Source organism: Engystomops pustulosus, chromosome 4, assembly GCF_040894005.1.
Source record: "Engystomops pustulosus chromosome 4, aEngPut4.maternal, whole genome shotgun sequence".
In the NCBI taxonomy this organism is placed as follows: domain Eukaryota; kingdom Metazoa; phylum Chordata; class Amphibia; order Anura; family Leptodactylidae; genus Engystomops; species Engystomops pustulosus.
This window is the reverse complement of record NC_092414.1, coordinates 98,819,731-98,830,104: the sequence shown is the minus strand read 5'-3', so window position 1 is coordinate 98,830,104 and position 10,374 is coordinate 98,819,731. Positions and strand designations below refer to the sequence as shown.

Here is a 10,374-nt window from a genome sequence, read left to right as displayed (position 1 = left end):
CAGACACCCGAACAGCATTTAAAAGCATTTGTTTGAAAAACCCATTCGGTCTAGGGACAATTCCCCCTTATATTCTATCTTTAATGCTCCTCCCCCAGACATCAAGTCACAATTTATGGATCAGTGGGAATCAGATTTAGGCTGTGAACTACTGCGAGATGGGGACATTCTTACTGTACTCTAGCAAGGGTAGACAGCAGGTGTCATTGACAGAGACCTCCCTTAGGTTATTACATAGAGTTTATTACATTCCAACCAGTCTGGCTAATATGTTTCAGAGGTTAATATGCTTCAGGGGATGTAATGTGCAGGGCGATATGGCCCAAATATGGTGGCACTGCCCTCTGGTCGCTTCTCTCTGAAACAGTGACAGTTAAATCATCTCAGATGCCTACAGCTATATGTGAATGCAGTATCAATCTGATTATGGTAATATGTGTGGCGATATGCAAAGTAATATGTGAGGTAATATAAGAGTATAAAAGCATATGAATTGTGAATATATTATCTATGATACTCCAGTCACATACACAGCTGCAGTCTTATCCTTCCCATTATATATTCCAGTTACATCCAGATCTGAAATCATCTATCTACCATTATATCATCTCAGATGACCGCAGCTCTGGCTGTGACTGGTATATTAATCTGCCGTTGTCATTCTTAGGCAATATGTTCTTAATTACAACGGTTATATAATCTGTGATACTCCAGTCACATCCAGAGCTGCGGTCTAATCATTGCCAATAAATACTCTAGCAGAGCAGTAATCATCTATCTACCGTTATATCATCTCAGATGACTGCAACTCTGGATTTGACTGGAGTATTAATCTCGTGTTATATAATCTGTGATACTCCAGTAACATCCAGAGCTGCAATCGTCTATTTAGAATGTGAGGTATATCAATCTGCTACCGTATATCAATCTGGCTCAAGCTAGTGTATCATATAAATCACACTTTATGATTTACATCTCTTACAATTACAAAATCATGTGTATGTACTGATATTGTTCCAAAAAACTACAGGAGGTCAAATATAATGGACTTGTAAATATATTTGCTATAGCAGAAAACCTCAATGTTTAATCTGAGCATGGAGTGTTGGATAGATAAAATATACATTTGAAACATAATTTTAGGCGAGGTGAAGACCATATAAATCCCCCTCTTTCACATGGATTACAATGTGGATTGAATGGAGATGGAGATCAGTACAGGATTGAGCCTGAAGAACTTACAACCTGAGATGGGTGTATGCGGCAAAGAAGAAGTCCAGCAAAGAATCTCACCAGGTGTAGGGACTGTCCCAAGAAAAGGGGGGCTCTATAGACTAAACTTCCACCAAATCTGCACCCCTGGATCAACACAGAGAAAGGAGGAGGAAGCATAAGATGATTGGAGCTTTGAAGGGATACCTTCTTAAACTCTGTTCTTTGGCTGTTTTAACAGTAATTTCATCCCATAGCTACAGTGAGGAATACTTTTGCTAAAGCTATTTTGCAACTAAAAGGAAAGGAGGAGTAATGTAATTACGTGATCTATATAATGATGATGATGATGAATATGAGGGAGTAAACATATCTAGCAATTTGTCCCATTAATCAGAATTCAAAATGAGATAAGTCTTACCGTATTTAATTAAAAAGAAAGAAAATAATTGAGAATAAAGGACATAATAATCTTGACTGAAGTTTATCAGCAAGTCCATTGGATTACAATGTTAATTACACCCTGAGCATCTGCGTATACTGCTGTGGGATGATTATAGTTAGTCGTGATATTTTATGGGTAACCACGGACATATAATTTACCAAGTGTGGAAGTAATTTTGAAGACATCAGGTGGTTGATTACACAGTATGACGTGTGGTAAGTCTGTTAAATCTCGCCAAGCTTCTTATCAAAATTAAGCAGTACATTCTGGATCAATAGCCAAAACTAACCAATTGACATGGCAGTTGTCAATAGTAATTTGAAAACCATGAGGTCTGTAATGAAACTTACCTGGGTTTAGATCCAAGACATGAGCACAGAATTGAATGTATATAAACAATTAACACCTTAGCGCTCAGCGCCAAACTAGTACGGCGCTGAGCAGATGCCGGTTCGGCTCTGTACGAGAGCTGAGCCGACATCGGGTTTAGTAGGGTGTCAGATGTAATCTACCTCTGACATCACAGATTAACACCCACAGCGCTTTCAGGGGGGGTACCGTTCATTGCTATGGCAACACCGGGGGCCTGAGCTAAGACCCAGGGCTATTCATAGTAAATGCCTATAAGGTCCTGTTACATATGGGACCAGCATCTGCACAGGCTGACAGTGCTAATAGGTTTTTGGTGGTAAAATTAGGGGTCTCTGCTTATACTCGGGTAGGCTTATACTCAAGTACCGTTTTTTTCGGCCTTATATAGGCCGGTGCGCCTTATTTATGAACTTATACAGAAATGTACTACAGACAAGATGTACTGTACATTTACCAGTGTTTAATAGCTCCATCCCCAGAAATTTCCTGCACCTTCCCACACAGTATACAGGGTCCCTAGCTCCTGAAGTGCCCTGGCACCACAACTAAAATTGTGCCCATCCTGTCCTCCCCTAGCACGGACAGACCGGAGCTGCCATAATGCCGACCACGAAGCAATCATCATCAGTAAATCCCCCATACCTGACGGCCCTGTAACAGGGGAAAAAGAAGGAGCCACAGGGAACCCCACAGGAATAACACCCTGGCTGAGGAGGGAGCAGAGGGAGACCGCTTATATATATATATATATATATATGAACTTAGATGTCTTAGCAGGCATTTATTAGAGGTGCGCCTTATAGGCCGAAAAATACAGTATACACAGTATTTTATAGCACTAAAAAATGTGCCATGAACCAACTAAAAACCACTAAATTCTAAAACTAATGCATAGCCCTCCTTCCCTTCTATGCCTCACTGTGTACCACAGTGTACCGTTCACATGTTAGGAGTCTCCAACAAATTTTAAGGTGTAAATTTTGTGGCTTAATGCACTTTTAGAGATAAAAATCAGACCATTCTAATTTTCACCTCCATTTTTAACTCCTTCCCGTCAATGTCCTTTTTCATTTTTGCGTTTTCATTTTTCACTCCCCATCTTCAAAAATGTATAACTTTTTTATTTTTCCATGTACAGAGCTGTGTTATGGCTAATTTTCTGTGTAACAAATTGCACTTCAAAATGGTGGCATTTAACCCCTTAAGGACGCAGGGTTTTTCGGCTCATTTCTCGCTCTCCAACTTCAAAAATCCATAACTTTTTCATTTTTACGTGTACAGACCTGTGTGAGGGCTTATTTTGTGCGTAACAAATTTTACTTTCCCGTAATGTTATTTATTTTAACATGCCGTGTACTGCGAAGCTGAAAAAAAATTCCAAATGTGGAAAAACTGAAAAAAAAAACGCACATGCGTCACATTGTTGTGGGCTCAGTTTTTTCGACTTTGACTGTGCACTCAAAATAACACCTCAGCTTAATTCTTTGGGTCGGTGCGATCGCGGGGATACCAAATTTATATAGGTTTTATTGTGTTTTAATACATTTTCCAAAATTAAACAAAAGTGTACAAAAAAGAAAAAAAATTTTTGCCATCTTCTGACGCTTCATACTTTGGTGCACGGAGATGTGAGAGGTGTCATTTTTTGCGAAATGATGCAACGTTTTCATTGCTACCATTTTAAGGTCTGTGCGATTTTTTATGTGATGTTAAAAGGTGTAAAAGTCACATTTCGGACATTTGGGCGCCATTTCCCGCCTCCGAGGTCACCGCCGGCCGTAACCGCTTTTATATTTTGATAGATCGGGCATTTTGGGACGCGGCAATACCTAATATGTTTGTGATTTTTACTGTTTATTATGTTTTATATCCGTTCTATGGAAAGGGGGGTGATTTGAACTTTTAATATTTTATTAATTTTTTTTGTTTTTTTAACTTTTTTTTTTCACTGTTTTTTAGACCATCTAGGGTACATTAACCCTAGATACTTCTGTATTGCAATATATGGCATTTTTGAACACTATACATTACAATGAGCCACAGGCTCATTGTAATGGATATGCAGAAGCCATGTATCCTCGGGTCAAACGAAGACCCGAGGCTACCATGGCAATCGATCGCCGCCCCCCCCCCCCCCCCGATGACGTTCGGGGGCGCGGCGATCGCAACAAAGATGGCGGCGCCCGCGTGCCGCCGTCTTTTAAATGCCGCCGGTGACTTTGCCGGCGGCAACGGAGGGGTTAATAGCGGTGGGGGTTTTCTGCAATATGCAAAAACCCCCACCTTTGTATGAAGAGGACTCAGCCCGTGAGCCCTCTTCATACACTACTTATACCTCCTTATATATATAGCGTTAAGGGGTTAATATTCCATGCCGTGTACTGGGAAGTGGGGAAAAAAAATTTGGGGGGATTTTGTCATCTTCTGGCACAAACAACTTTTTTATACTTTGGTATACAGAGCTTTGGGAGGTGTCGTTTCTTGCGACTTTTGATGAATTTTTAGGGCTGTATGACCTTTTGATCACTTTTCATAGAATTTTTTATATTTTTTAAAATGGCAAAAAAACCATTTGACTTTGGCTTGCTTGCTATTTTCCGTTACGGGGTTAAACGCAGTGAAAAACGTTTATTATATTTTGATAGATCTGGCATTTTCGGATGTGTCGATACCTAATGCGTTTATGATTTTTACTGTTTATTTTGAATTTTTAGGTTTAATATTTTGTTAATTTTTACTATTTTTCAGACTCCATAGGGTATTTTAACCCTAGGTTGTCTGATCAATCCTACCAAATACTGCCATACTGTAGTATGGAGATTTTTCTCCTCATTCATTACAATGTGCTGATAGCACATTATAAATGAAAGAGTTAACACGAAGCAGCATTGATTCTTCGGAAGACTCGAGGCTGTCATAGCGACGCATCGCCGATCCCCAATGACGTCACGCCTCATGCGCCACCATCTTTTTGAAGCCGCCGGTGGGAAAACACCCGCGATCAGTGCTGGCAATCTTGCTTTTGTATTTCCTATACCTTAGGGAATTAGTGATACACTTTCACATTATAGATCCCTTGCTGTTTAATGAATTCATAATAAAACTTATGTTTTATAAAATTCTACACACCATCATATTTTTCAAACATTTTAGATATCCTTCAACAAGCTTCTTACAATACTTGGTAGGAAATTGGGTCCATTTATCTCTGGGTTGTTTGTATGGATGAACAAGGCCCCTTCAGGTTCCTGGAAATTGCAACCAAGGATTAATCAATTTTGAGCTAATCCACAATTCTCTTCCTGATATTAAGCGCAGATTAAGCGCTCGTAAGCACAAAATGGGCCGGCGCCTCTAAAGGGCTCCTGCATTTTCTCTTCTCCCACAGCGCAGTTTTAGCAAAATGGAATAAAGGACTATGTTTTACCGATAATTGGTGAGTGCCAGCGTTTTCTTCTTCTCTGTACATTTCTATTGTATGAATCTGAACCTGAAGCTAGAGCACCTCCAATCGTTTGTTCCAAGTCTCCAGAGCCTTTAATAAGCATCTCCTATTATAGTGCTGTCATGGAAAAATGTATATGTACGTAGTGCCCCTCAGTGCTACTTCTAGTGACTGTACCACAATTCTCTTCCTGATACCCTGGCCGACAGGCTGTGGGGATATACCAAGAGCACATCCCTGGACCACATCAACTCTATTCCAGGGCAGCCCAATCCTCAGCCGACTCTACACTCCTCCTTACACTTATAAGTTTCAATTCCAGTAAACTCGAGAATAAACAATGATAAATTTCCCCCTTGGAGTTTTCATTGAAGTGGCCACTGGAACTATCAGACTGAGCCAAGTGGCTACTTCTTGTGGACTTTTATTTCACCACAGCTCTAGTTTACATTATTGAAACATAAAGGTCATCTTTGAAAGTTTATTTTTCACCATATAGCTAATATTTCAGAATAAGGACAGCCAGGACAGGATTTATATAGATTTAATGAATATATAAAAATACACACAATCCATTTAAATTCCAGAAAGCCCAGGAAAAAAGTAAAGGTAAGCTTTACAATGAGTAAACCTGAGAAGCAGATGTAGTGAAATTGGAATTTTACCACGATAAATTCAGGCATGAAGAACATATAAAACTGCTTCACTTTAACAAGTAATGATTGTCAAGACTCACAAACACTCAAAGAATACAACAAAATAAAATAAGGCACAAAGTCTTTAAAATAACAGCATATAATGTATACTGATCTTTTCACATTTAATATAAGTAATAGAGCACAGTAGAAAATGTGTTACAATATGGTCACATCTGGTGCATTGTTGCAGAAATTGTAGCCTGTTCACTAAGGCACCTGCTACTGGGTCCGTCCAGTATACTGCTAGGTTGGACTGCAGATGTCAGCAACTCATCAGCGCAAACGGCTGAGCGTCGATGGCCTATCAAAAATAGACCATCAACAATAAAAAGTCCAGACAAACCCTTTAAAGTAAATCTACCATCAAAATCAAGCATGAGCACTTATAAAAGTGCTCACTGCACAAGTGCTGAGGAAGCAGGAGGGAGTGTGAAACAGTGTAATGGTCAGTAAATCCAGATCACAGAGGGGCTTGCACAGCCCCTCAGGCTCATCAGTATAATTTAAAAGTTGATTTTAGAAGGAAAGAGGCCATGGACAACAAATATAAACTTTTACCACAGTCTCTGTGCCAGTATCTATGAGCGAGTGCCCTTGGTTTTTCATCATGCTTTATTTTGATGATCGCTTTCCTTTAATGGTTACTTACACATTTATGGGGAACTGATCAGTCAAAAATATTCCTGCAACGCAACTGCTATTTGTGCACATACCTTTACTCCCAATGTTGGTCAATCATTGTTCTATTTTACACTACAGAATTTTTGACTTAGACAAACTAGCTGCTTAGACACTACATTTAATTGTGTTTTTAGTGCATTCTCACAATGTACAAGTTATTTCTGCAAAAGAAAAGTAGATTTTTACATTTACATTAATGTTAGAAGGATGAACAGCACGATAAATGCAGTAGATACAAAAAAAGGTTGTTGACTAGTTCTTAAAGGACATCACCAGGATGAAGGAATGTATGCAAATCAGCCAGAGGGGCTCCAGGCTCCATAGGTGTTTATGGAGTCTGCAGCCCCTCAGGTTCATTTGCATACAATCTTTCATCCTGGTGGTAGATGTCCTTTATAGGGGTTTTCTCATTCTTTACACAGATCTTATCCATAGGATAGAGATAAGTGCATGTGTAAATGTGTAAATTGCATAGGTGTACACCATCTTTATATCAAGCTCATATGTACATGGGATTGGGAAAGGGGAAATGCTAAAACTTATTTCTTCAAAAGCCTCTGAACAATACTTACAGTTCAAGCATGTTTAAGTTTTGCCACTTTTATCCTTTCCCCCATCCAATGCCTGTATCAGTTGATTGTTAGAGCTACTATTACAGGAGTGCATACTCAGCCAAGATTTACTTACCGTATTTTCCGGGCCACCGGGCGCACCGGAATATAAGGCGCATTAGTCCGATGCGCCTTATATATGTAATAATTCCATATATAAGGCGCATCGGACTATAAGGCGCAGGGTCGGGGGCGTGGCGGAGGTCCGGGGGCAGAGCGGAGACCCGACGGGACGCGACGCGGAGAAGACGCGGCGACGCGGGGAAGGTGAGTGGGGAAGGTGAGGGGGAGGAGGGCAGCGGACCATACTTACATAGGTCCCCGCTACCGGAGACAGCAGATCTCCAGCGGGAACTGAAGTGGTTCGTGCCGCGTGGTCTGCAGTTCCCGCTGGAGATCTGCCGTCTCCGGTCTCCGGTAGCGGGGACCTATGTAAGTATGGTCCGCTGCCCTGTGCCATACATAGGGCACACCGGACTACAAGGCGCACTTTGGATTTCCAAGGAAATCCATGGCTTTTAAGTGCGCCTTATAGTCCGGAAAATACGGTATATGGTACTTTTATACCCATAGAGGTTGTCCCCATAGAGGTTGGATGGAGGGATAGTACATCATGTTCCTTTAACCTACTTCAAGCCTATTTTCTCCTTAGATTGTAAGAATCTATATCCCAAAAGATGTGGTCTAGTACAATGTGCCAAGTGTACATCAGGTGGTATACGCCATGCAATATGGGTTACTCTAATTTCACTTCGGATGTAGTATAGCGTTAAACTATAAATGGGATACAAAAAAAGAAAAGAACTTTAATATTAGAAATATGATATCCCAATACAAATAAGCATCCACAAGACTGCCCAAGACTACTGGTTAAAAAAAAAAAAAAAAAAAAATATTCCATAGTGGGAAATGGGCATCTCAAAAGTCAGTTCTGAATAGAAGTAATTTTCTACTGGACTTTAGGTGTCCATTACAGGCAGTCCCCGGGTTACGTAAAAGATAGGGTTCGGAGGTTTGTTCTTAAGTTGAATTTGTAAGTCGAAACTGTATATCTTATAACTGAGGTTCCAGACATTTTTTTCCCCAGTAACAATTGGAGTTTTTAACATTTTTTGCTGTAATGGGACAAAGGATTATCAATAAAGCTTCATTACATACACCGTACAGCGGATCATTGCAGCCTGGGACTATAGTAAAGCATTCAGAGAGCTTCACCAGAGGTCACAATGGCAGAGGGGTCCATCTGTAAGTCGGTTGTCCTTAAGTAGGGGACCGCCTGTATTTTGTTATAGCCTGACCTGCAAGAGGAAGATGAGAAAAGGGGGCTGTACTCGTAGACAAGCATGTGGAGAAAGTATTTATAATAATATTAATCAAATGTGATCATTCCTGCAGTTTTCCAAAAAGCCTGGGAGAGAAAAGAGACAGGTAGCCTATACACTATAAAGGACTCTTGATCAAGGAGACATAGGGTTCACCAAGTAAAAATCTACTTTCCAATGTCTAACGGAAAGCAGAGTCAAAATTAAATTAAAAATTACAGCCGGTAAATTATCCTCAACTTTATAGAATTAACATCTTTGGGTTAAAATATCTTTTAAAAAAAAAACTATTAAAAAGCTGAACTGCAAATGTTAATTATGTTTGCAGTCCTACATATTACATTCTACTGATAATAATCCATAAGGGATGGACAGAGGTTAACGGGAGCCCATTCACTTTTAACAGTATAAACACTTATTTGGTTGACAACCATCTTAAAAGTGACATGATCCTATATGAAAGGGACCAAGGATATAAAATTCTCCAAAAGATGACAGTGCAAAAAGTCACTTAGTGCAATTGAGTACAAGAGCGGTTTACATATTTCTTAGGCCCCTTACACACCTGTAAGTGCCATACGTCAAACTCTCATCACACTTGCAGTGTGTGCTTGCTAGAACCTCCCACCCGAACACTGAAGACTTAAACTCACTCACAAAAGCGTATAAAGGGCCTGAGGGCTGTAAGGTTGGATGGTCTGTCAACAAATCTTAAAATAGCTATAGATCCACATGAAGATATGTTGCATTATAAAGATCTTAATTTTTTCCCAAAATCATCATCAGCATAAAAAAAAAAGGTTCTCTGTAAAAAAAAAAAAAAAAAAAAAAAAAAAATCAAACACCCCAGAATGGGCAATGGCAGCAAGTTACTCCTCCACACATTTTCATTTATTATGCCATTCAGGAACAGAAATCTCTTCTTAAATGTATTTTTCTTTATAAATACTTGATTTTCCCAACGAAAGGCAATTTCTCCTGAACAGTTATCGATAAATCTACCGAATGTGGAACTGTCAGCAGAGGACAAATGTCCAATTGTGTAAGGTCACACCTTACTAGTATCAACCAGCTGTTCAGAGGTTCTATTAGGAACAATATTGGAATGGTATTTAAAAATACAGGTATTTAAAAATGCAAACGTGTGGAGAACCTACAGTTATTTTTTTCTTTATTTGTTGTCAGGCGGCACATCCTTGGATCCCTAAGATTTCTTTGGTTTTCACCAAGAGACAGTATTGCTGGTGATAGGAAAGTGAAAATGGGATTAAAAACCAATTGAATTGCACACATTTAAAAAGGAACACTTCATGCCCTGCACTAGGTTTAATTCAACAAATCCCCTTTGACTGAAGGGAGGAGCCGGACTGAAGGTTCTAGCTATACAATGAAAAGGAGTCATGCTCCTCCCTTCAGGCCCTGCACAATGCATTATTCAATAAATTGACTTAAGCATTTAAGAATTTAGTTGAATCACTTTTTCTTGAACAAATTACGTTATCGGTAGGGAATGCTCTATGGTAACTATTCAAGAGCTTTATCAGGTTTTTGTTACAAACCGAATGACTTTAGGAAAATCTGATAGTGT

The 10,374-nt window shown here is 39.6% G+C and overlaps 1 protein-coding gene across 3 annotated transcripts in view; it reads right to left on the bottom strand.

The window, feature by feature from the left end:
• Positions 1-6,002: 6,002 nt before the first annotated feature.
• Positions 6,003-10,374, bottom strand: part of GXYLT1 (glucoside xylosyltransferase 1) — a 28,774-nt gene continuing 24,402 nt past the window's right edge. For 2 of the 3 annotated variants that reach the window (XR_011854919.1, XR_011854920.1), the window contains 2 exons: positions 8,012-10,027; positions 6,003-7,535 (listed from right to left, as the gene is read on the bottom strand). Coding sequence is in view for 1 of the 3 variants with exons in the window: in XM_072146870.1 (XP_072002971.1) it covers positions 9,968-10,027 (60 nt within the window). In the remaining 2 variants the exon portion in view is untranslated. Of the gene's footprint in view, positions 10,028-10,374 lie in introns of all 3 variants that reach the window. The other variant, XM_072146870.1, reaches the window with a different exon arrangement.